At 36.7% G+C, this 26,738-nt stretch overlaps 1 protein-coding gene across 3 annotated transcripts in view; it reads right to left on the bottom strand.

Moving 5' to 3' along the window:
* DNAAF4 (dynein axonemal assembly factor 4) overlaps positions 1-25,289 on the bottom strand; it is a 76,723-nt gene extending 51,434 nt beyond the window's left edge. Inside the window, exons 1-5 of one of the 3 annotated variants that reach the window (XM_043981124.1) lie at positions 25,080-25,289; positions 24,745-24,995; positions 23,683-23,830; positions 19,012-19,145; positions 216-456 (exon numbers count right to left, since the gene is read on the bottom strand). In XM_043981124.1, the coding sequence (XP_043837059.1) occupies positions 216-456; positions 19,012-19,145; positions 23,683-23,830; positions 24,745-24,870 (649 nt within the window). In that variant the 5' untranslated portion in view covers positions 24,871-24,995; positions 25,080-25,289. Of the gene's footprint in view, positions 1-215; positions 457-19,011; positions 19,146-23,682; positions 23,831-24,374; positions 24,547-24,744 lie in introns of all 3 variants that reach the window. The other 2 variants (XM_043981125.1, XR_006354665.1) reach the window with 2 other exon arrangements.
* Positions 25,290-26,738: the final 1,449 nt, after the last annotated feature.

Genomic DNA, 26,738 nt, shown 5'->3' with positions numbered 1-26,738 from the left:
AGGAAAGGAACAAAATCAAGTTTTCATTTTATATAGGAAAATCATAAAGAACTTTGAAAATCTAAGATTCATAAAAGATGATACCAGCAAAAATAAATTTTCACCAAGAAATCTATACTCTAATTTGATAATTAAGAGACACCCTCTCATAATTCCATAAATTTGACCAAGAGAAACTAATTTTACAGAAAATGTTAAAAAGTAATTTACTGTACCTTTTGTAGCATTTTTAGACTTCATACTTTTTATGTGGCTAATTGACTTTTTATCTTTTGATTTCTTTCTCTCTTTTTCTATTTGCTTCTTTTGTTGATGCACTTTTACTTCTCTTTGTACCTCTTCCTCTTCAGCAGCAGCATTTTTTTGCTGTTCCTTCCAAGCCTCCAGTTCCTTAGTTGCTTTTTTCCTCTCATTTTCTTTCAAATCTTCAATTTTTTTCCTCTCATTTTCTTCAATCTGTAAGCATTAAAATTATTAGACTCTTAAAAACATGTAAAGGACAACATTTCCTGGAAAGGAAAGAAAAAAGAGAAGAAAGGATAAGGAGAAAAGACATATATTAGGATCATTCTTCATTCAGCCCTCTCAAACTCTTGTCACCATAATTAGTATTAGGTATATATAGGCTTCCAGAACCCAAATAATTCTTCCTTCAAATCCTACCCTGTGCTGGGCCTATGGCTACGTCACATAACAGCTTCAGGAACACTGGCCCAATTAGAAGGTAGATGTGGAAATTAATTTGAGGAAAAGAGTTTCTTTCATCTGGTTGGAAGAGTTTTCAGTGGTGAGTTTCAAAAACTTTTCCCTATACAGTCAAATCTCAGTTGGTTCTAAAATCAATACCTTGCACAATGGTTTATGTTCTCTCTGCCCCAAATTGTCCCTCACTTGGCAGGATGTGCAGAATAAGTAGGAAAAGAACCATAGGCCTGTAGGATCATAGAGTTGCAAGGGATTTCAGAGGCCATCTAACTCAATCCCCTCATTTTACAGACACAGAAACTAAAGACTAGGAAGGTTAAGTGCCTTGAGATACTCTTCCATTTAATTACTTCTTCTTTCTGTTTTCTGGTTTCACTTATTGTAAAAATGTCAAAATTGGTACAATTTAATTCCTCCAATAGAGTGTACACTTATTGGTCAATGGACAAGGATCTCACATTTAAAATATGATTAGCTGAGTTAAGATAGTCTGAATTATTAACAAACTATCTAAATACTATGTAATTCTTAGCACTCTCTGCCTCTTTTCTCCCCCCTGCCCCCATTCCTTTTCTGCCACACTGCCACCATTACTAAAGAAGGAGAAGGAAGCTCCTTGGGACTGAGGACCATTTTGTATTTTCCTTTATTTCATGAGTTGTCATGACCTAAATTCCTTACCAATTTTCCAGTCTATAATTAATGAGTCACTATACACTTATTTAATCTGCTCCTCAGAAAGCAGACACAGTCCATTTTCTAGGACTATACTCAGTCTTTCCAGCATGGTAGAATCTGTTAGACCTTGTGCTGGTATAGTTTTCAAGAAACCAGGGTCACCTCTATACCACAATGATGCATCAGAGTTGGACTTTGCTGAGGGAAAATAAAATGCCTATTAGGGTAAAATATAATAATTCTTGGGCTAGCAACGAAAGAAGAAAAATAAATTCAAACTGTGATAAATAGGGAGATGGTAAGAGAACAACTATATATCCTTGATGAGTTCAAGTCACCAGACCCAAATGAACACTACATCCCAGGAAACTGAATGAACTGGAAGACTTAGTTACTAAGACAATGTCAGTGACCTCTGAAAGATGGTGGAGAATAGAAGGGGCCCTCTAGGACTGGAGAAGGGCAATGTTCCAATTTTTCAAAAAGGAAATTAAGAGAAGTTTGAAAATGATAGGTTGGGGCAGCTAGGTGGTGCAGTGGATAGAGCACCGGCCCTGGAATCAGGAGTACCTGAGTTCAAATCCAGCCTCAGACACTTAACACTTACTAGCTGTGTGACCCTGGGCGAGTCGCTTAACCCCAATTGCCTCACTAAAAAAAAAAAAAAAGAAAATGATAGGTCAATGAGCTTAACTTTTACTCCTTGAAAAAGTGTAGAATTTAGGGATGATAACTTCTAAAAAAGGAAGCAGTGTTCACAAAAAGCCAACATTGAATTCATTAAGAACAGGTCATGTTAGACTAATCTTATTCCCTTTTTTTTTTTTTTTTGACATGACTCTTTACTGATAGGAGGAATACAAAGCATTTCAGTTTCCCATGCTATTCTTGTGGACAAGATAAAGAAGTATGAGTTATACAGTTAGCTGGATTCAACTAGTTGAATGGTCAGCCCCAAAACTACTTATTGATGGAATGATGTCAACATGGTGGGAGGTATCTAATTTAGCACTCTAGAGGCTGTGTTTGACTCTCCTCCCTAGCTTACAAATTTTCAAAAGACACAGAGCTAGGAAGGAGAACTAATATGAATGATGTAAGGATCCAAAAAGATAGTTGACTCTTGGATGAAATCTCAAAAAAAAAAAGTGAAATTTAAGAGATAAAGGGATAATATTGAACTTTTAAAAATTTTAAACCAATTAAGATGGAGGATATGAGTTTAAATGGCAATTTCTATGAAAATGATATGGACTTTCAGTAGAATACAAGCACAATATGAGTCAGCAGTATGATAAGGCAGGAAAAAAAGCTATAGAAGCCAGCTTGGCTTAAGTGTTCTAAAACAGCTCAATAAATAGTATCTTTCCCAAACCTAGAAGGTGTGTAGCTATTAAAGCTAGCCTGTTTCTCCTCTCCTCTGTTTAGGTTCCTCTTGATAAGTGCTCTCTCTGTTAAGGTTCTTCTAATGCTTCATAATTCTGAAGCTCTAACCTGCTCTTTAGTCCATGTGCCAGAATGCTTATCTGCTATGTTAACCACTGGCCTATTTGCACCTTCACCTATACTGCCTGTCACTATTCTGATAACATTTTCAGCAAGCCTGCTAGGATGCCCACTACTAAAAATTCCTGTTACTTAGACCTGCCTAGATTCTAACCTTCTGTCCAGACTTTTTCCTCCCTGATGGGAGCTTCTCAGACCAACAGCTTTGCCTTCAGGGCAGTCTGTCTAGTTTCTATATTTTGATCCCTTCTTAATAAAACCTCTATGTGTTCCACCAAAGTCTCTGTACTTATAATCACGTGGGAGAAAGAAAAGTACTTCAGATGGTGGAGACAGCATGAGCAAGGAGGTACAAATGAACATTTTTCTATATACAGAGGGCACTGAGGAAGCCCTAGCTTGATTAAAGCAGAGCTCATGTGTGAGGTACTGGTAGTAGAGAAAGCTGGATTCACAGCCTAGGAATAGATTACAGCCATTCCTCAAAGCCAAGAAAAGACATCTGAACTTGAATCAACAGGTAACAAGTACAAAATTATAGTTTTTTGAGGTTAGGAATATTATTTTGGGGAGAGTTGAGGGCAAATAGTCATAAAGAGTTCAGCTAAAAAACTCTAATTGGAGAATAAAGAAATAGGGATTTAGACTAGAAGATTGTCATATATAGATATGAACACAAGTAATTGGTAATCACCATTATACAATAACTGAGGCATTTGTTTTAAGAATTTTGTGCCCCAAACAAAATCCTAATTCCCTCGCTTTTTTCTGAAGTCTAGCAAGGGTCTAGAAAATTTTAACAACCTTCAGGATTAAGTTAACTAGCTTTCAGGTTGTTTTTTTTTTTTTTTTTACCAAAGAATATCTAGTTTAGTACCATGTACTAAACATAGCTATCCATCTACTTTGTTTCTAGTTCTTTGATACCACAATAAGAGAAGCTATAAATATTTTAGTGTATGTGGAGTCTTTCATTTTGTCACTGGTTTCTTTAGAGTAAATGCTTAGCAGTGGAATCTCCTGCTTGAAGGGTTTGGTCACTGTGATAAAATAATGGGATTTAGCAGACCCCCAGGGACCCCACCTGAAGACTGATTTGGAATTGATTGAATTGGGTGAGACTGAGAAATTAAGAACCTACTTAAGATCGATAAAATCGAGACCATGCCTGGCTGACCCAAAGTGGGGTGTTGTTCTCAGAGGCTGTGGATTATGAAATCAAGAGGAGACCACCCTCAACCAATCAGCTTGAAGGACCTCCCCTTTTGAGGAGGGAGACAGGAAGTAGGAAGGTGAGGGTGGCTCACTGGATTGGTCTCTTTTTCATTCGGACTTCGGCTTGGCAGCAGAGAGGGAGAAAAAGGGAGGGTCCCTCTTTTCGTCCGGGACATCCGCTTGGCGGCAGAACTTCATGTTAGGTAAAGGGAGGTTTTCCCTCTGGCTATCCCGCATAGATCTAAGCTAGGGTTTTCCATTCTCTCCCTTCACTAACATCTAATACACTTTAATAAATACTTAAAAGCCTAAACTCTTCCTGAATTTATCAGTAATCTTAGCCAGTTCCCCCAAAAAACTGGGCGGCAGGTAAAGACCCACATTAGATTTTAAACTTCACAATCACTTTATTACATAACCTAAATTGCTTTCCAGAATGGTTGTACCAATTTGCATGTATATCAACAATGTATCAGTGGGACAGGTTTTCTAAAACCTCTCCAACACTGACCATTCCCATTTCTTGTCATCTTTGTCAAGGTTAAAAACCTCAGAGTTTGTTTTGATTTGCATTTCATTTATTGTTAACAATTTGGAGCAATCATTCATATGGTTAATTAATTCTTTTAGGAACTATTTGTTCATGTGCGTGGCCACTTATTCACTGAAAAATGGATTTGATCTTATATATTTATAATAGCTCCTTATGTGTTTTAGATATCAAACTCTTAATAGAAATATTTGATACAAAGATTTCCCCCAATTGCTTCTCTTCTTATCTGAGAAGCATTAATTTTGTTCAAGAGCTTTCCCAATCTCATGTAATCAGAATTATCTATTATATCTTTTTCAATTGTTTGGGTAGGAATATATCTCTGCATATTGTTGTGAAAATTTCTGATCTACTTCTCATCCATTTTATTGCATTATCTTTAATATCTAAAACCATTTGAGCAAAACATTTAAGACTCAAAATCTACAACAAATCTATTTTTCTAGATGTATTTCTTATTATTTTCCCTTCACCTTTCTATATTTAATATCAAGCATCATTTTGAATTTATTATGTAATACATTAGAAGATATTGGTATAAGCCTAATTTCTGCAATATTGTTTTCTAGTTTTTGCAGCAGTTCTTATCAAATAGAGAAGCAATACTAGATATCTAATGCTTGGAATATATTGAATATGAGGTAATTAAGTTCGATTATTTCCAATTAATTCTTATCTAGTCTATTGCATTGACTTACTTATCTATTTTTGCCAGTACCACATGTTTTTGATATTGTCACTTTATAATATAGTCTGGGGGCTGCAAATACTATTGCCCATTCATTCCAGTCAGTCAATAAACAAATCTCAAGTGCCTACTATGTGCCAGGCATTATGCAAAGTGCTGGGGATACAAAAAAAAAGGCAAAGACGGGTCCTGCCCTCAAGGAGTTCACAATCTAATAAGGGAAACAATAACCAAATATGTAAAAATAAACTATATATAGGATAAATGAAAAAAAAATTAAGAGAGGGCAGTCACTAGAATTAAAAAAAAATTTTTGTTGTTGTTATATTTTTAAGTTCCAAACTGTCTCCCTTTCTCTCTTATCATCCCACACTAGAGAAGGCCACCATTTCACACACACAAACACATGGAGATGTGTGTGTGTGTGTGTGTGTGTGTGTGTGTGTGTGTAGACAGATAGAAAGATGGATAGACAGATATACACGTCTATATCTAACCATATATTTCAGCAATACATACTCCTATTTATAAGTTCTTTCTCTGGAGGTAGGAAACATCTTCCTTCACAGGTCCTTTGTAGCTGATTTGAGTAGTGTTTATCTAAGGAGTTTATATTTTTCTAAGTATTCTTCCATTTCACTTAATTTGTTGAATTTATTGGCATATAATTGGGCAAAATAACTTCTAATAATTGCTCTGATTTCATTTTCATTAGTGGTATATTCTCCCTTTCCATTTCTGATAGTAGTAATTTGGTTTTCTTCTGTATTTTTTTTTTGCAGGCAATGGGGGTTAAGTGACTTGCCCAGGGTCACACAGCTAGTGTCAAGTGTCTGAGGCCGGATTGAACTCAGTACTCCTGAATTCAGGGCCGGTGCTTTAAACCACTGCGCCATCTAGACTGCCCCTCTTCTGTTATTTTTAAAAATCATATTAACCAATGGTTTTTCTATCTTATTGATTTTCTCATAAAACCAACTCCTATTTTTATTTATTAATTCAGTGGTTTCCTAACATTCAATTTATTAATCTCACCTTAATTTAGGATTTCCAACTTGGTGTTTAATTGGGGGGTTTTAATTTGTTCTTTTTCTGTTTTTTTCATTGCATACCCAATTCATTGGTCTGCTATTTTTCTGTTTTATTGATATAATTAGAGATATTACTACTTTTTTCCAAATACCTTAGGTTTTGGTATGTTTCATTATTATTATTCTTTTTTTCGTTCTTTTTTTAAATTTCTTCTTTTTTAATTTAGCATTTTATTTATTTTTTAATGTATAAGGTATTTTATTTTCTGTACATGTAAAGATAGTTCTCAACTTTTGTTTATACAAGCCTTTACAATTTCAGATTTTTCTCCCTCCCTCCCTCTCCCTCCCCCCTCCCCTAGACAGCAGGTAATCTGATATAGTATATCTATATATCTCTATACATATACATATACATATAGATATATACACACACACACATCTATATATATATACATAATAACATTAATCCTATTATCTGCATTATCCTGTTACAAGATAAAAAATCAGAGCAGTGATGCAAAACCTCAAAATAGAAAAAAAAACAACAGCACCCAAAACAAAAGAAATAATATGGTTCAATCAGCATCTATACTCCACAGTTCTTTCTTTATTTTTTTTTCTTGGATTTGGAGATCCTCTTCTATCATGAGTTCCCTGGAACTCTTCTGTACCATTGCATTGGTGAGAAGAATATAGTCCATCACAGAAGGTCAACACTCATGTTGATGATACTGTGTACAATGTTCTTCTGGTTCTGCTCATCTCACTCATTATCAGCTCACGTAAGACCCTCCAGGTTTCTCTGAACTCTTCTGCTCATCATTTCTTACAGCACAATAGTATTCCATTGTATTCATATACCACAACTTGTCCAGCCATTCCCCAATTGAATGGGCAACCCTTCAACTTCCAATTCCTTGCTACCACGTAAAGAGCAGCTATAAATATTTTTGTACATGTGGGTCCCTTTCCCCCTTCCATGACCTCTTTGGGCAAAAGACCTAAAAGTGGAATTGCTGGTCAAAGGGTATGCACAGCTTTATTGCCCGTTGGGCATAATTCCAAATTGCTCTCCAGAATGGTTGATCAGCTCACAGCTCCACCAACAATGCATTAGTGTTCCAATTTCCCATAGCCTCTCCAACATTTATTATCTTCCTTTTTTGTCATTTTAGCCAATCTGATAGGTGTCAGGTGGTACCTCAGAGTTGTTTTAATTTGCATCTCTCTACACATTAGAGATTTAGAGCATTTTTTCATATAGGAATAGATAGCTTGGTTTCTTCATCAGAAAACTGCCTGTTCATATCCTTTGACCATATCTCAATTGGGAATGACATGGATTCTTATAAATTTGATTTAATTCCCTATATATTTTAGGAGATGAGGCCTTTATCAGAGCACTGGCCTCAAAAATTATTTCCCAGTTTTCTGCCTTCCCTTCCAATTTTGGTTGCATTGCTTCTGTTTGGTACAAAAATTTTTAATTTAATATAATCAAAATCATCCATTTTGCATTTTATAATATACTCTATCTCTTTTTGATCAAAAACTGTTCTCCTTTCCAAAGATCTGATAGGTACACTATTCTTCTCTCCTAATTTACCTATGGTATCACCTCTTATGTCTAAATCATGTATCCATTTTGACCTTATTTTAGTATAAGGTGTAAGATGTTGGTCTATGCCTAATTTCTGCCATACTATCTTCCATTTTCCCAAGCAGGTTTTGTCAAATACTGAGTTCCTATCCAGAAGCTGCAGTCTTTGGTTTATCAAACACTACATTACTAGTGTCATTTAGTACTGCTGCATTTCCTGAGCCTACCTATTCCATTGATCTACCACTCTATTTTTTAGGCAGTACCAGATAGTTTTGATGACTGCCGTCTTATAGTAAAGAAAAGCTCCAGGTTGGTACCGCTAACCCACCTTCCTGTGAATTTTTGTTTCATTTTTCCCTGGATATTCTTGATTTTTTGTTTTCCAGATGAATTTGTTATTATTTTTTTCTAGATGTATAAAATAATTTTTAGGGTAGTCTGATTGGTATGGCACTGAATAAGTAAATTAAGTTAGGCAGTATTGTCATTTTTACTATATTAGCTCTGCCTATCCATGAGCAATTGATATCTTTCCAATTATTTAGATCTGATTTGATTTGTGTGAAGAGTGTTTGGTAGTTGTGTTACATAGAGTTCCAGGGTTTGTCTTGGCAAGTAGACTCCCAAGTATTTTATATTATCTACCGTTACTTTAAATGGAATTTCTCTTTCTATCTCTTGCTGCTGGACTTTGTTGGTACATGTATAGAAATGCTGATGATTTATGTGGAGTGATTTTATATCCTGCTACTTTGCTAAAGTTGTTAATTGTTTCAAGTAATTTTTGAGTTGATTCTCTAGGATTCTTTAAGTATAACCATCACATCATCTGCAAAGAGTGATAGTTTTGTTTCCTCCTTGCCTAATTCTAATTTCTTTAATTCCTTCTCATTCTCTGATTGCTAAAGCTAACATTTCTAGTACAATATTAAATAATAGGGGTGATAATGGACATCCATGTTTCACACCCTGATCTTACTGGGAAGGCCTCTAATTTATCAGCCATTGCATATAATACTTGCTGATGTTTTAGGTAGATACGTTTATTATTTTAAGGAAAGCTTCACCTATTCCTAACTCTCTAGTGTTTTTATTAGGAATGGGTGCTGTATTTTGGCAAATTGCTTCCTCTGCATCTATTGATATAATCATATTGATTTTGGTTGGTTTTCTTATTGATGTGGTTGATTATGTTAATAGTTTTCCTAATGTTGAACCACCCTGCATTCCTGGTATAAATCCACCTAGTCATAGTGTATTATCCTGGTGATCACTTGCTGTAATCTCCTTGCTAATATCTATTTAAGATTTTAGCATCAATATTCATTAGGGAAATTGGTCTATAATTTTCTTTCTCTGTTTTTTGCTTTGCCTGGTTTTGGTATCACCACCTATATTTGTGTCATAAAACGAATTTGGTAGAACTCTTTCTTCAGCCATTTTCCCAAATAATTTGTATTATACTGGAATTAATTGTTCTTTAAATGTTTGGTAAATCACCTGTAAACCCATCTGGCCCTGGGTATTTTTTCTTAGGGAGTTCATTAATGGCTTGTTCATTTCTTTTTCTAATATGGGATTATTTAAGGATTTTATTTCCTCTTCATTAACCTGGGGCAGTTTGTATTTTTGTAAATATTCATCCATTTACATTTAGATTGTCAATTTATTGGCGTACAGTTGGGCAAAATAATTCCTAATTATTTATTTAATTTCCACTTCATTGGTGGTAACATCACCCTTTTCATTTTGATACTGGTAATTTGGGTTTTCTTCTTTCTTTTTTTAAAATCAAATTAACCAATATTTTATCTATTTTATTGTTTTTTTTCATAAAACCAGCTCTTAGTTTTATTGATTAATTCTATAGTTTTTGGCTTTCAATCTATTAATTTCTCCTTTAATTTTCAGGATCCCTAGCTTAGTATCTAATTGGGGGATTTCTAATTGTTCTTTTTCTAGCTTTTTAAGTTGCATGCCCAATTCATTAATCTCCTCTTCTCTTTTTAATTCATGTAAGCATTTAGAGCTATAAAATTTCCCCTAAGCACTGCGTTGGCTGCATCCCATAGATTTTGAATGTTGTCTCATTATTGCCATTCTCTTGGATATAAGTTATTGATTGTTTCTATGATTTGTTGTTTGGGCCCATTCATTCTTTAGAATGAAATTATTTAGTTTCCAATTGATTTCATTCTACTTTCCCTAGCTCTTTCTTACATGTAATTTTTATTACTCATGGTCTGAGAAGATGCATTTACTATTTCTGCTTTCTACATTTGACTATGATGTTTTTATGCCCTAATACATGGTCAAGTTTTTGAAAATTTTCCATGTACTGCTGAGAAAAAGGTATATTCCTTTCTATCCCCATTCAATTTTCTCCAGACATCTATTATGTCTAACTTTTCTAGTAATCTATTCACCTCTTTCACTTCTTCTTATTTATTTTGGCTAGATTATCTAATTCTGAGAGGGGGAGATTCAGATCCCCCCACTAGTATAGTATTACTGTCTAATTCCTCTTGTAACTCATTTAACTTCTCTAAGAATTTGGTATGCTATACACTTGGCGCATACATATTTAATATTGATATTACTTCATTATCTAAAGTACCTTTAGCAAGATGTAATTTCCTTCCTTATCTCTTTTAATGAATCTATTTTTGCCTGCGCTTTGTCTGAGATAAGGATTGCTATACCTCCTGCTTTTTTACTTTATCTGAAGCATAATATATTCCTGCTCCAGCCTTTCACTTTTACTCTGTGTGTATCTCTCTTCTTCAAATTGTTTCTTGTAAACAGCATATTGCAGGCTTCTGGTTTTAATCCCTCTGCAATTCGATTCTGTTTTATAGCAGAGTTCATCCCATTCACATTCACAGTTATTATTACTGTCTATTCCCCTCCATTCTATTTACCCCCTTTGTACTTTCCCCCCTTCTTTCACCCTATTCCTCCTCACTGACATTTACTTCTTATCCTGCCTCCCCCAATCTGCCCTCCTTTTATATCACCCCCCTCTCTTTTCTGTTACCCTTTTCTCCCTTGCTTCTGTCCCTCTCCCTTCTATCAGTCCCCCCCTTTCCCTTCCCCTTTTGCTTCCCTAAATAATGAGCTAAGTTTCTTTACCCAAATGAACGTATATGTTATTCCCTCTTTAATCAAATCAATGAGAGTAGGTTGAAACAATGTTCACCCCTCCTTTCTTTCCCTCTATTGTAATAGGGGTTTTTTTACCTCTTCATATAATTCACCCCATTCCACCTCCCCTTCCTCTCCTCACATAGACGTCCCTTTTAACTCTTGCATTTCTTGTATCATCACATCAAAGACAAGTTATATTTATACCCTCTGTGTAAAGTCCCTTCTCTCTGCCCAAATACATTACAGTTCTTAAGAGTTATAAGTATTATCTTCCCATGTAGGGAAATAAACAGTTAACCTAATATGAGTAACCTTTTTTTTCTCTCTGTTACCTTTTTAAACTTCTCTTTAGTCTTATATGTTAGATCAAATTTTCTATTCAGTTCTAGTCTTTCATCAGGAAAGATTGAAAGTCCCAATATCATTAAATGTCCATCTTTTCCCCTGAAAGAGAATACACATTTTTGCTGGTAATAGATTCTTGGCTGCAATCCAAGCTCTTTGCCTTCTGGAACATCATATTCCAAGCCTCGCGTCCATTAATGTTGAAGCTGCAGGGTCCTGAGCAATCCTGACTGTGGCTCCTTGATATTTAAATTGCTTCTTTCTGGCTGCTTGGAGTATTTTCTCCTTCACCTGATAATTCTGGAATTTGCTACAATATTCCTTGGAGTTTTCCTTTTGGGGGGGTCTCTTTCAGGAGGTGATCGGTGGATTCTTTCAATGAAGATTTTATCCTCTGATTCTATGATATCCAGGGGCAGTTATCCTTAATAATTTTCTGGATATGTGCTAGATTCTTTTTCTGGTCATGGCTTTCAGGCAGTCCAATGATTCTCAAATTGTCCTTCCTGGATCTGTTTTCCAGATCAGTTGTCTTTCCAATGTGGTATTTCACATTTTCTTCTATTTTTTCATTCTTTTGATTCTGCTTGACTGATTCCTGGTGTCTCATGGGATGTCTTATCTTCCAACTGTCCAATTTTAATTTTAAGGCATTGTTTTCTTCAGTGAGATTATGTACCTTTTTTCCATTGGCCAGATGAATTTTTAAGGCATTGTTTTCTTCAATGAGATTATGCACCTTTTTTTCCATTTGGCCAAATGAATTTTTAAGGCATTGTTTTCTTCAGTGAAATCATGCACCTTTTTTATCCATTTGGCCAGATGAATTTTTTAAGGAATTGTTTTCCTGCAATCTTTGGGCTTCCTTTTCCAAGCTGCTGATTCTTTTTTTTCATAGTTTTCTTGTTTTGCTTTCATTTCTCTCCCCATTTTTTCTTCTACCTCTCTCAATTGATTTTTAAAATCCTTTTTGAGCTCTTCCAGGAAAGCTTTTTGTTCTTGAGACCAATTCACCTTCCCTCGTGAGGCTTCACATGTAGGCAATTTGAGGGTATTGTCCTCATCTGAGTTTGTGTTGGCTTCTCTCTCAATGGAGAGGGCTCTTTTTTGCTTCTTACTCATTATTGCAGCTTATTTATTTATTTTTTAAGTTGAGGTATGCTCTGGGAGCACCAGGGTCCCTGTTTTGGGCTTCTTGTGCAGGGGTATAGGTGCTGTGTGACCGGCTTTTTACTCTGAGGCCTTTATAGTGTGTGCAGTTCGCCCCCCTGCACTTCCTGTCTGAGAACACTAAGTCAGTGTGCCTGGTCGCACCTGTCCTGTTCGTGGCCCTACAGCTGGCAACTTGCCCTCTCGGCTGATGCAGGTAGGTTTTTTCCACTGTCCTACTGGGCCACCAGAATTTTGAGCCAGGTTCCAAGGGCCTCAATTGTTTAGCTGTGGCCCACAGCTTCCTGCTGACTTGCCCTGACCCCCTCAGCGCTGGGCTGCAATCTCCCTTTTTGTAAAAATTAAATTCGACCTAAATTTGTTCTGTTTTATTAAAGCCATGTGTGATTTTTCTATGTGAGGTAATTCAGAAATGCATTCAACCAAATTGAGGTCACCTGACTGGAAATGGATTTTGTTTCAAGTTTCAGATCTATCACATAAAAAAAGTGAAAGAATTTGTGCATTGCTCTACTTAGAAAACAATCTCCTCCTTGATGGAGGGTGTGGGGCAGTATGTAGGAATTTGTTTACATCTTTAACAAACTTAGTCTTAATAGACCCCAGTCAGAAATATATTTTTACTTTAAAAGCTTAGTAACTGTATTAAATTCGAATAACTGCCCTTTTATGTCAGATTGAATTTTAGACTGTATTTGAGAAAGAGGAATATTAGAAGAAAAGAATGTTATTCAAAATCATTCATATGATTTTTTGAAGACCTGATAACTTTTTATTTGCTAGCTAATTTACTACAACAGCTTGACAATGTTGATAACGATTATATCCAACCCCACTGTGATTACTGAAACTTTGCTTCTGAGGTGAAACCTTTTAGGAAGTGTGAATTTTTTTTTTAGCTTGATTTTTGGGTTTGTTGTGTCCTAGAGCCAATGTTTCACTGCTTAATGGAAAATGCCAGCAGCTCGATGAGAGTGAGGTCTGTTACCTTATCTATATATATATATAATAATATATATATATATGTATATATGTGGGATATCTGCCCCTGGAAAAAGGTTAGGAAGGCAATCCTGGGAAAAGCTAAATTAGGACCCTCTTGACTTAGATTCCCATATAAGAAATCTTCCCACCTAGTTAATTCTGAGCCTGGCTGTGGTCCTCTTATGTTATTCTCATCTGGAATCAATTGAAAGTAAGGATTCTTTAGTCATCCTGGGCTTCAGACTGGAAGATGCTATAGTGGTCCCAACCTACTTTTTCCTCTCGTAGCAAAATCTCTATAACTAGGGCAAAACCTTCTTCATATAATTGTTGTTGCAATACCTTAGCAACTCCTGTTGTTTTCAGTCTGAGATTCCATACCCTGAACAACTAAGTAAATGGGTATTTGGCCTTATCATCTGCCTCTTTATAGTTATATATTCATGTATAAGATAAGGTCCTTACATTTTTCAAAATGTTATGATGTAAGAGTTTGTGGGACCAGAATACACACACACACACACACACACACACACACACACACACACACACACACACACACACACACACATTTGTAATTAGATCCAAAACATTTTCAGTTTTGTTCTAAAGAAAAGGCTTATTAATACCTTAAAGGAAAATAACTTATATAAAGCATGCTCTGAAATGCAAACAAACTGCATGGTTTAAAAAGGATTTGATAAAAACAACTCTGAGGTACCACCTGACACCTATCAGATTGGCTAAAATGACAAAAAAGGAAAATAATAAATGTTGGAGAAGCTGTGGGAAAATTGGAACACTAATGCATTGTTGGTGGAGCTGTGAACTGATCCAACCATTCTGGAAAGCAATTTGGAATTATGCCCAAAGGGCAATAAAGCTGTGCATCCCTTGACCCAGCAATACCACTTTTGGGTCTTTTTCCCAAAGAGATCATGGAAGGGGGAAAGGGACCCACATGTACAAAAATATTTATAGCTGCTCTTACGTGGTGGCAAAGAATTGGAAGTTGAGGGGGTGCCCATCAATTGGGGAATGGCTGGGCAAGTTGTGGTATATGAATACAATGGAATACTATTGTGCTATAAAGAAACGATGAGCAGGAGGAGTTCAGAGAAACCTGGAGGGTCTTGCGTGGGCTTGATGATGAGTGAGATGAGCAGAACTAGAAGAACACTGTACACAGTAACATCAACATTGATGTTGATCTACTGTGATGGACTATTTTCTCTCACCAATGCAATGGCACAGAAGAGTTCCAGGGAACTCGTGATGGAAGAGGATCTCCAAATCCAGAGGGAAAAAAAAAAAAAAGAACTGCGGAGTATAGATGCTGAATGAACCATCCTATTTCTTTTGTTTTTGATGCTGTTGTTTTTTTCTATTTTGAGGTTTTCCATCATAGCTCTGATTTTTTCTCTTATAACATGACTAATGCAGAAATAGGATTAATGTTATTATGTGTATGTATGTATATATATATATACATATAACACCTATATCAGATTACCTGCGGTCTAGGGGAGGGGGGGGAGGGAGGGGAGGGAGGGGAGAAAAAATCTGAAATCGCAAAGCTTGTATAAACAAAGGTTGAGAACTATCTTTACATGTAATGGAAAAAAATAAAATACTTTATTAATTTTTTAATTTTTTTTTTTTACTTTAGTGAGGCAATTGGGGTTAAGTGACTTGCCCAGGGTCACATAGCTAGTAAGTGTTAAGTGTCTGAGGCCGGATTTGAACTCAGTACTCCTGACTCCAGGGCCAGTGCTCTATCCACTGTGCCCACCTAGCTGCCCCAATACTTTATTAATTAAAAAACAAAAACAAAAACAAAAACAAAAAGAAGGAAAACTATCACTTTGTAATCAAATTCAACAGGTTAGTAGTTTTTGAGGCACAAGAAAACAATTCTAAAATAAGCTCTAACAACTCAACTTCTGAACATTAATTGTAGAAAACAAATCACACCCCCGTAATTGTATTTTTGGGTTCAATTTTACTTTAAGAATATTAAAGAAGGGACAGCTAGGTGGCACAATGGATAGAGCACCTGCCCTGGAGTCAGGAGTACCTGGGTTCAGATCCGGCCTCAGACACTTAACACTTACTAGCCGTGTGACCCTGGGCAAGTCACTTAACCCCAATTGCCTCACTTAAAAAAAAAAAAAGAATATTAAAGAAACGATTAAGAAAGAACTCATGATATAGTTAGGCAAATGAATAGAGATACATCCTGTGGAAGGAACTTAAATTTTTACTAGAAGAACTAATTTTAGCATATAAGTTCATGTAATTAGGTGTAATAATCATTAAATGTCCTTGCTTCACTATTAAAAAAATAAAAATTAAAAAAATAAATAAATAAAAAGATTTGAGAATAGTGGTTTATATGGGTATGATATCCAGTTCCTTTTGAGCATGGTTAGTAACTGAACTTGTTTAGTAAAGACAAGTCATTTGATTAAACTGGAATTATTTACTCTCTCTGTTTAGGCACCCCACCATAGCCCTTTGTTACATAAACATATTTCAGGTGAATTCATTTGTGTGCCTAGAAGTCACCTACTTACAAAGAGTGTCATCATGTATCTTGGCCTCCTGAGAGGGGAATAAGTTGTCCCTATTACCCAGTTAAAAAGACATTTTCAGTTTTCATGCTCCTGGAATTCAAATATTATGATGTGTTTATGCATTTATATTATATTTTTTTCATTGTGTGTGCTTCAGCAAACTCTTTGGTAAAACAATCTCTTTTGCTAAATACAAAATTTTAAATTAATGGGCAAAGAAGAGTATTACACGTATAAAGAATTGTTATTTGAGGTTTTTATGCCTCAGCACACACTGGCCTGGGGCTCCACAAACCATATGGTGCTCCACCCACTGGTTGTAGCCGTTGCCATGGCACTGGCACCTCACATCATCACCACTCACGGACACCTACATGGGCCTGGCAAAATTATAATGATTGGAAGCCTAGTGAGGGCAGTCATGTGACTGTCAGAGCGGCCATCCAATTGGCTGGGGACTGTGTTGGGGTTCTGGGAGAAGGGAGTTTTTTTTTTTTTTTTTTGTCCAGCATTCTAGCTGGAAGCTGAAAGGCAACAGGAGCTCTGCTGTGTATTCTCAGCTGATTCCTGGGTGGTGGTATTTTTCAGGTTATATAATTTCCCTTTCCCCATTTTATTTCCTTTCCCTTGATCCTACTGATCCTGTTTGTAGTTTGTTTTTTTAAGTTCGTTCTTGTTAAAATAAATCCTGTTCTGTTTTGAGGGAGGATGCTGGTCTCCTTCCTTGCCCCAATATTGCAGGCGAGCCACTTAGCTAACACTCCCCAATTAAAAATTGGTCCCCACAACAAGTATCTTGGGTTCCATTCTTCAAATGGCAAAAAAGTATGTGTAGAAAAATTGTTTTTGTTTCATAAAAGGATATTCAATTAGAATTATTTCATTACTATCTGGTGTTTCTATTTTAAAAGTATATTTATACTATTTTAACCTTTTTCTTTCGATTAATATTATTTTGTTTCATTTCCAGATTTATGAACTTTGATAACTGTGTTCTGTTTATAGCTTTTCAAATGCTTTTTAACTGTGTCACTATTACAGTACTTTTAGGCAAACTGCATTTTCATACCAAGTGTGAATTATGTAAGATCCAACCTCAATGAAGTACCTTCTATCTTTATTTTTTTCTTTCCTCTCTGAAAGGTAATTAATTGCCTCTAAATCTACCCATTAGGGTAGAATAATTGAAATATGTATAAGCAGCCCTGATAAGTATGTATACCTGTTCAAGAAATCTCTGATGATTACTGTTACAATTAATTTCTAATGAAAATGTAAAGAGATGGTGCTAAAAAGTCAACTGTACATTTAATTAGATGAAGATGGCTAATGAGATTAACTTTCTTTACTCTATTCACCAATGCCAAATGATTTAAAAGGCCATTAAGACATTTCAATCAGTCCAGCAATACTGAAAGTTTGTTGTTGTTCTTCACTGCGTGTCTTTCAATAATTTAAAATCAAGCACATGTAAGGTACTGTGTTAGTGGGATGCAATTTTCAGATATATATATATATGTATGCATATGTATGTATTATATGTGTGCACATACACACACATACAAAAACCTAAAAGGGTCATCTATTCCTTTTGAGAATTTGGTTATAGATTTACCACCCTAAAAATATGTACATTTTGCTGCTATTCATTGTCACATAGATGTTTAACAGTGTTGTGAAATTATTTAATCACCTAATCACTTGTCAAGTCCTAGTGACCCTACCTATAAATCTTTTGTATCCATTCCCTTCTCTCACTCCCATAATCAAGCCCATATCACCTCCCACCTAGACTATTTTAACAGTGTATTAAATTGCCTTCTTGCTTTCAGTATCTTCCCTTTCTCTAATCCCTAGCTTCTTAAACTGTGGGTCTCAACCTCATATGGGGTCACAAAACTGAATGTGGGGGGTCTCAAAAAATTTGGCAACAGTAAAAGGTTATGAATAACTATTTTATATGCCTATATATACATCAGGGGTCAAGTAAAACTTTTCCAGGCAAAAAGGGGTAAACGAGTGGAAAGTTTAAGAAGAGCTGCTCTAGGGGCAGCTAGGTGGTGCAGTGAATAGAGCACAGGCTCTGGATTCAGGAGGACCTGAGTTCAAATCCGGCTTCAGAGACTTAACACTTATTAGCTGTGTGACCCTGGGAAAGTCACTTAACCCCAACTGCCCTGCAAAAAAAAAAGAAAGAAGAAGAGCTGCTCTAATCCATCTTCCATACAGCTATCACACTAGTCTTCCTAAGGCACAGGTCAGACTAGGTTGCTCATGTTCAAAAACCTTTAGTAGTTCTTTACCATTCTTAGTATAAAATACAAACTCCTCAGGACAGTATTTAATATTTTCTCTTATCAACCTCAAATTTATTTTTCTAGATTTCTTTCATTATTCCCTTTACATTCCTATATCCCAGCCAAACTGGACTATTGTTCTTTGATTGAAAAGTCTATTTCTTGCCTCCTTGCATTCATATATGCCATCATCTATAATCTCCTTCATTTCTGCCCCTCAGAATCTTCCTTTAAGGTAAATTTCAGATACCACTTCCTCTGTGAGGCTTTTCCTGATTTTTTGTGCTATCTTTAGTGCTATCTACCTCCTCATTATTATGTTGTATTATTTATCTGTATACTGTATATATGTGTTACTTAGTAGATCATAAGTTCCTTGATGGGAGGAAAGTCCTCATTTTTATACTTGTATCCCCAGTGTCTTATATTTAAGAAGTGCTTTATAAATATTTGTTGAAATTAATGCAGTTGCTTCTTATTTAGGCATTCTTTGGTTCATCTTTAACTTACCTCCATCATTATCTTCAAAGCATATCTTTCATCTTCTCGTTTTGCAACAGCTTTTGCTTGAGTCAGTTCTTTTGCTTTCGCTTGTGCTTGTAAAACAGATTTTTCTCTTATACTTTGCATCATCTCTTTGTCAACTGAAAGTTTAGAAATTTTATTAAAATAGGACCGCCATGAATTTTACTTCTATTTTGAAAAAGAATAGTATTCAATAATTAATAATAAATGTGTTTATTTATATATTACTATGTACTTATGCACAAATACATTTTATATGCAAATATATAAGTATATTAATATATTTTTATAGAAATAATAAACATTTACTAAGCAATTATTATGTGCCAGCAACCATACTAAGTGCTAGGGATACAAATACAAATAAAACAAAGACAGTCCTTGCCCTCAAGGAGCTTATAACCAAACAGGGGAAGACAACACATAAAAGGAAGCTGAAAAGGGGCATGGCAGAGAATTCCAAAGAAGTTTAAAATTAGTGTAGCTGCTGAGAAAAGTTGAGATGAATTGTGCTGAGTTCTCTTCTTTTTTTTTTTTTTTTGGTGAGGCAATTGGGGTTAAGTGACTTGCCCAGGGTCACACAGCTAGTAAGTGTTAAGTGTCTGAGGCCAGATTTGAACTCAGGTACTCCTGAATCCAGGGCTGGTGCTCTATTCACTGCGCCACCTAGCTGCCCCTCTGAGTCCTCTTCTTAAAACAGTAATATATATTTGAAACTGATAGGAATTGGTTAAGAGTGGGAAGAAGGGTGAATAGAAGTTAAATACATCTGGAACTCAAGTCTCAACAGGAAATTTCTAACCTTTTCCCAAAGACCAACTGGATAACTTTGGAAGGAAACATCAGAAAATGCAACTTTAATTTTATTCCATGGGGGCGGCTAGGTGGCGCAGTGGATAAGCACCAGCCCTGGATTCAGGAGGACCTGAGTTCAAATCTGACCTCAGACACTTGACAATTACTAGCTGTGTGACCCTGGGCAAGTCACTTAACCCCCATTGCCCCGCCCAAAAAAAATTTATTCCATTAGTTTGACCTATTAGGAGATATTTAAAATCTCCTCTGGAATGTTCCTTTGGAAACTCCCACTGGTTATATAAGTAACATGTTTTTAAAATTATTCTGCTTTCCCCTTCCTACAACCAAAACTCTCATTCCTTTAGTTGTTGTTCAGTTGCATTCAGCATTCTGTGACCCCATTTGGGGTTCTCTTGACAAAAATACTGGAGTGGTTTGCCATTTCTTTCCCCAGCTCATTTTACAGATGAGGAAACTGAGGCAAATAGGGTTAAGTGACTTGCCCAGGGTCACACAGCTAGTAAGTTTCTGAGGTTGGATTTGATCTCAGGAAGATGAGTAGTCCTGACTCAAGGCCAAGTACTACATCCACTGTACCACCTGATTGCCCCATTCCTTTAGTACTCTGTTCTTAATTGTTAGGCTATCATGGACTACCACTGTGGTTCAATACAGACTTTATTGTGACCTTTATGAAACCTCAGCCTAACATATCTTGAACATGCACTAGCCATGCTCAAGCAAAATCTGCATTCGGGTTTCTTCTTATGGTCTAAGAAGGTACAGTCGTGTACCCCAGTACTTTCCCAAACACAAATACTAACCAACCCCTTGGACTCTTAACACCACAGGCTATAAATTCTATGAATTTATATCAACTCCCATACAAGTAAAGACAGAACATCAATATCACTGCTGGTAAAGGAATTTTCAGGCTGGATCCTGGACCCTTTCCCCATTTCCTAAGCTATAAGTGCACTGCTGAAGTATGTTATGCTTATTTGGCTTCCTCAAACTAATCTGACCAAACAATCACCTGTAACCAGCCTCTACTCCCAAAGTGACTTTAATAGCCTTGCTCTTAATGAATAGTGCTAGGAAACAACAGCAAACAATTGTCCCTGGTGGCATAACATTCCTGCCTATTGTACTGGTCCTTTCTTAGCAGTGGAAGAGAATGGCTGCTCCTTCTGCATATATACATACCAGTTCTGCCCTTTCAGCAGCAGCTGAATGTACTGTCTTATCCCTTCTGTAGCTATTATAGGAATACTTCTCTTTTTCTTTTACCGATAATACCTTTAATCTTGCTCTCATTTTAGTAAATATTACTCCCTTGGTAACTATTACCTCTACTCACTGCATTAAACAAGAGATAGCTTGACTAGTTACTGCTTGCTGCAGCTTTCTTCTCACAGCTGCTCCCATAGGGATCAAAGAGAACTGATAAATTCCTGCTACTAAACAAGGAATTTCATTTGTTTAACCATTCCTTCTCCTCCATCCACCCAGCATGGACATTTTCATTTCAAAAGAAGATGTTATTAATTTGAAGAATTGAAGCTAGCAGGATAGTATTTCATTGTGATAGACTGATAACAGAGATATATGGGGGTAAAGGGGTCCTTTCTGTAAAGCCAAACTTACAAAGACTGCCTATACTAGCTAAAAGCTAGCCCCAAAGAAAGACAAAGTGGTTGCCTCAAAACTTTAGAAATTAGGACAAAACTTCTAAACCTCACTCTGATAATAATTCAGCCACAAAGACCTTTAATTCTGGTCAAGTTCCATTATAAGTGAATATATGTATTTGGAAATCATTCTCAAGAGAGTCTTCTTGTAAAAGACATCTTAGTCAATATGATACAAACATCTTAGAAAACTCAAGCTAGGTGCCAAAAAGGCTGTCCATGTAGGCTCTTCCTAAATGACACCAATATTTTTTTTAGCATCTAGAGTAAGGATGGAGAAGACAGTTGGAAAATTATTCTTCTGATTTGATAGGTCAATATCACCTAAGTAATTTGGAATGTCTGTAAATAACAATATTTTAAAGGAAAGCATTTTATAGAATAACTTCTCAGAATTAAAAATATATGAAAAACCATACCAGATCATGTAGACAATAATCTAGGCATCTTGGCAGTCTAGTGTTACTTAGCAGTAACACATACTGGTTACATGACACTGGTGTAAGTCACTTAACCTCTTAATGTCCTAGGAATCTATCTAAGATTGAAAATTACAGAGAAGGCACTATCCTGTACTGGTAGAGGGAAGAATGATTCGACTCCATCCTGTTTTGTCAGTAGCAAAAGAGTGATATTTTGTGAAATATAGTTGGAATATACAATATAACATACAGTTGGAAAAATAGTTGGAATGCTTGCCATCACCATAAAGACAAAATAATAGATCTCCTCCCACTGACAATATGAGAGATAAGTCCAATCAATTTTTAGTGCCTACTTTGTGGTCCATAGTAAGTGTTTGATAAATACCAGGTAATCAGCTAAATGTTGGAAATAGAAACACAAAAGTGAAAGCCCTCAAGGAGTTTAATTTCTACTGAGGCATGGGGGTAAGGAAGAAGAGGGAGACATGCCCACACATAAGGAAATAGAAGATGTATACAAAATAATACAGATTTATTGGGAGTGGAGAGTTGGCACTAATTACTGGGAGAATTAGGAAAGACCTCTGAAGAAAATAGCACTTGAGCACATTCTGAAGGAAGTCAAGAGTTCTAAAGGTAGAAGCTTTCTAGGCAAAACTGAGACCCCTGAACCAAGGTGGGAAAGACAGTGTCATGTACAGTCAGTCTGACTAGATTTGATAGACTTGTGAGAGGAGTCATATGCACACAGTCTAGGAACATAGGCTGGTACCAGGTTGGGAAAGACTTTAAATACGAACAAAGGAATTTGTATTGTATTCTAAAGGCAATAAATCTAGTATCATGATTAAGAACCTAATGCTGAGACCAAGGGGAAACTAGGTTTTCTTTGTATTGTGTTGAACTAGGGAAACCTTTAAACATTTCACATGTTCAATGTGTCATATGCATTTATTCATAGGGAACACTATTGTTCTTAGCTGTACTGATTACAAATAGTTTCCAGTCCTGACTACTTCCTGAATGGGACAATTTTTAGTAGATTGATTACTTCCTCCCTTGTCCAAAAAGGTTTTTTTTAAATCTATTAAGCTTTCTTTGTCCTTCATTGTGATATTATACTTTCATCTCCATAAGTATTGTTTTAAAAATTCTTCCTTCCAGGGGCAGCTAGGTGGCGCAGTGGATAGAGCACCGGCCCTGGAGTCAGGAGTACCTGAGTTCAATCTGGCCTCAGACACTTAACACTTACTTGCTGTGTGGACCCTGGGCAAGTCACTTAACCCCAATTGCCTCACTAAAAAAAAAAAAAAAAAAAAAAATTCTTCCTTCCTCTTCTTCTGATGCAAAAAAGGGCAAAAAAAACAGTCCTTGCTCTCAAAGAGCTCACAATCTAATAGAGAAAACAGCACACAATGATTCTGTACAAATAAGATCTACATTATATATGTAAAATATTTGTACATATCTTTATATCTCTATCTCTTTGTGATAAATTGGGGGTAGTCTCAGAAGTAAGGCACCGAGGACTGGGAAAGGATTCTTCTGAGGGTAGGACTTTAGCTGAGCTTGAAGGAATCAGGGAAGCTGGCATCTGGTGAAGTATTGTCTGATTTAAGCCTTAATTAGAGACTAGGATTATATACTTGCCTTCATTGAAAGTATTGTTGTTATTTCCAAGAGGGACAGAGGAAATAAAATGGAAAAGGAGAAACCAGTGTCCATTTTTTAATCAAACTTACCACTTGCCAAAGAAAGAGACTCCCACATTCCATGTTCTTTTTTATACAATGTGAACACAATGGCATCATTCCCAATTTTGGCTTTGCTGTTAATATCATCTATGGGAGCATAGAGAAATGCTTCAAATAAAAATGGAGGATAGTTGACCTATCCAAAAGGGGAAAAAAGAGATGAATTAATGTAAGTTGTGGTTTAAAACTAGTTATTAAAAGAAATAAAAACTAGGAAGAACGAAAATAATCATTGTGATAAAAGATATCTAAACTTATTGCAGTCTATAGAAGATTAAGAACAAAGCTAATGGTACAGCAGAGAGAAGGAACAAGCATTTATATAGAGCCCACTATATGCTTTTTTTTTTTACAAATATTATCTCATTTGATTCTCACAACAACCCTGCAAGGTAGGTGCTATTATTATCCCAATTTTACAGATGAGGAAACCGAGGCAGATAGAAGTTAAATGTCTTAACCCACCTCACATAGCTAGTTAGTTTCTAAGGCTTTGTTTGAATACAGATGTTCCTGACTCCAGGCCTAGCTTTCTATCCACTGTATCACCAGCTGCCTCAGAACAGCAGAAAGAGCCCTGGATTTAATGTCAGGAGCTGAATTCGAATCTACTTTTGCAACACATTACCAGTGTGAGCTTGGGCAAATCATTTAACTTCTCTGTGGCTGAGTTTCCTCACCTGTAAAATTAGGGAGATGGATCCGACAGCCTTGGAGGGTTCCTTCCAGCTCCAGATTTATGATCTTTGGGCACTTTTTGCTTACTCCTGCTTCTTTCTGAAGCCTTTCAGTCGTGAATCTGATCCTACTTGGTTATAGTTGCTGCGTGGCTTCATCCCATTTGGGGTTCATCTAAATATCCAAAAGATTAAAAAAAAAATCCAGAGTACAGGGAACTGACTCCCCAAATTGCACATGTGTGACCAAGGTTGCCCATCTGCTTCAGCCCTGTAACAGGTGACAAGTCACCAAGAAAAAGGGAAGAGAGTACAAGTGGGAGCAAGAAGGGCAGCACAGGGCGCCCATGGGTTCTAGGCAAAAGGAGCCCACCTTGAGGTAATTTTCCGTGCAGAAGATGTCGGCGTTCCCAGGCCGCACACCTCGGAGCGGCAAGGAGAGGTACACAGTGGATTCGGTCTGCTGCCAGTTGTAGTCCCGTATTTGCAGGGGCGGCATCTTCGGCGGCAGCCCTCAAGGAAAGAGTACCAGCAACGCGTTGCTAGCCGCGCTCCCCTCAGTTGCTAAGGAAGTACGACCTTTCCCAAAGCTCTTCCGGGGCAAATCGGGCTGAGTAAATCCTTCTGGGGGAGGGAAAAAATCGGATCCTATGAGACCTATGTCCTACGGGTCTGAGTCTCCTCCCTGCCATTTCTCCCCAGACTCACGCTCGGGCCTCGCGTTTTTTCTCTCGGCCTGGTCTAGGTCGCGTGAGGCGTAGCTAGCGCGTGAAGCAGAGAGCTCGGAGATCAAAATGATTTTTTGTTTTGTTTTGTTTTTAATAAGAAGGCGCATTACGCAGCCGCGGGACTGGAGTGAGGCGCCTAATCTGTTGTAAATCTCCCATGGAGGAGGGGGAGGTCGGGCCACGTAGTAGGTGATGGTCTTGTGTGGCCACCTGCACGCACTGAGTCTGCGCGGCTCCGCGCCTGCCCGACTCCTATCGAATGGCCCGTTATTATATGTGGTAGCTGGGGGAGGAAGAGGGCGAAACTTACGACACCTGCGAGGGAAGCAAAAGCGACCCCCTGCATGCCAGCAGTCTTCCTCTTGTTCTGGCCATTAACATACATCCCAAACCCGAAAATCCTACAACCAAGAACTCAAAAGGTCGTGTTGACTAACACCTTTTTTTTTTTCTTTTAAAAATTTTAATAGTAGATTCCCCTCCCCCCCCCAATTACATGTAAAGATAGTTTTCAACATTCATTTTTGTAAGACTGAGTTCCAAATTTTTCTCCCACCCTCCCTCCTCCCGATGCCAGCAAGCAATCTGATATAGGCTATACATTACAATCATGTTAAACATATTTACACTTTAGTCATATTGTGAGAGAAGAATCAGAACAAAAGGAAAAAAGCACAAGAAAGAAGAAACAAACTAAATAAAAGTGAAATTAGTATACTTCATTCTGCAGTTAGACTCCAGCCTTCTTTTTCTGGATGTGGAGAGCATTTTCCATCATGAGTCTTTTGGCATTGTCTTGGATCATTGTATTGCTGAGAAGAATTAAGTCTATTACAACTGATCATCCCACAGTGTTGTTGATACTGTGTACAATGTTTTCTTGGTTCTGCTCATTTCATTCAGCATCAATTCATGTAAGTCTTTCCTGGTTTTTCTGAAATCTGCCTGCTCCTCATTTCTTACAGCACAATATTGTTCCATTACATTCATATACCACAAATTGTTTAGCCATTCCCCAATTGATTGGCATCCCCTCCATTTCCAATTCTTTGCCACAACAAAAAGCTGCTATATATATTTTTTCTGATGAAAGTATTTTATTTTTTCCAGTTACATGTAAAAATAGTTGCTATATATTTTTGTACATGTCAGTCCTTTTCCCTTTTTTATGATCTTTTTGGGATATAAACCCAGTAGTGGTATTGCTGGGTCAAAGGTATAGCCCTTTGGGCATTGACCAGCACTTTTGAAAGAACCATTAATAAATTCTCTGAGGCTCAGTTTCCTCACATGTAAAATGAAAAAGGTTGAACTGTTAAGGTCCCTTTTAGCTGTAAAATTGTATGATTCCAAGTAGTCACAAGTTTTTCTAACGTTTCAAGTCTGGGAAATGTATCAGTGAAAAAAGGTTTATATTAATATATTAAAATGCTTCAATAGATGGACAGTAGATAGAGCGCTAGACTGGTGCCCCAAAGACCTAAGTTCAAATTCAGCCTTAAACATTCACTAGTTGTGTGACCCTCTGCAAGTTACTTAACCTCTGTCTACTTGTTTCCAGTCCTGTAAAATGGGGGTTCTACTTCCCAGAGTTATGAGGATAAAATAAGATGATGTTTGTAAACTACATTGCAAACTT

The sequence above is a fragment of the Dromiciops gliroides genome, chromosome 2, assembly GCF_019393635.1.
Source record: "Dromiciops gliroides isolate mDroGli1 chromosome 2, mDroGli1.pri, whole genome shotgun sequence".
Lineage (NCBI taxonomy): Eukaryota > Metazoa > Chordata > Mammalia > Microbiotheria > Microbiotheriidae > Dromiciops > Dromiciops gliroides.
The sequence above is the reverse complement of the archived record's forward strand: the minus strand, read 5'-3'. Positions and strand labels throughout refer to the sequence as shown.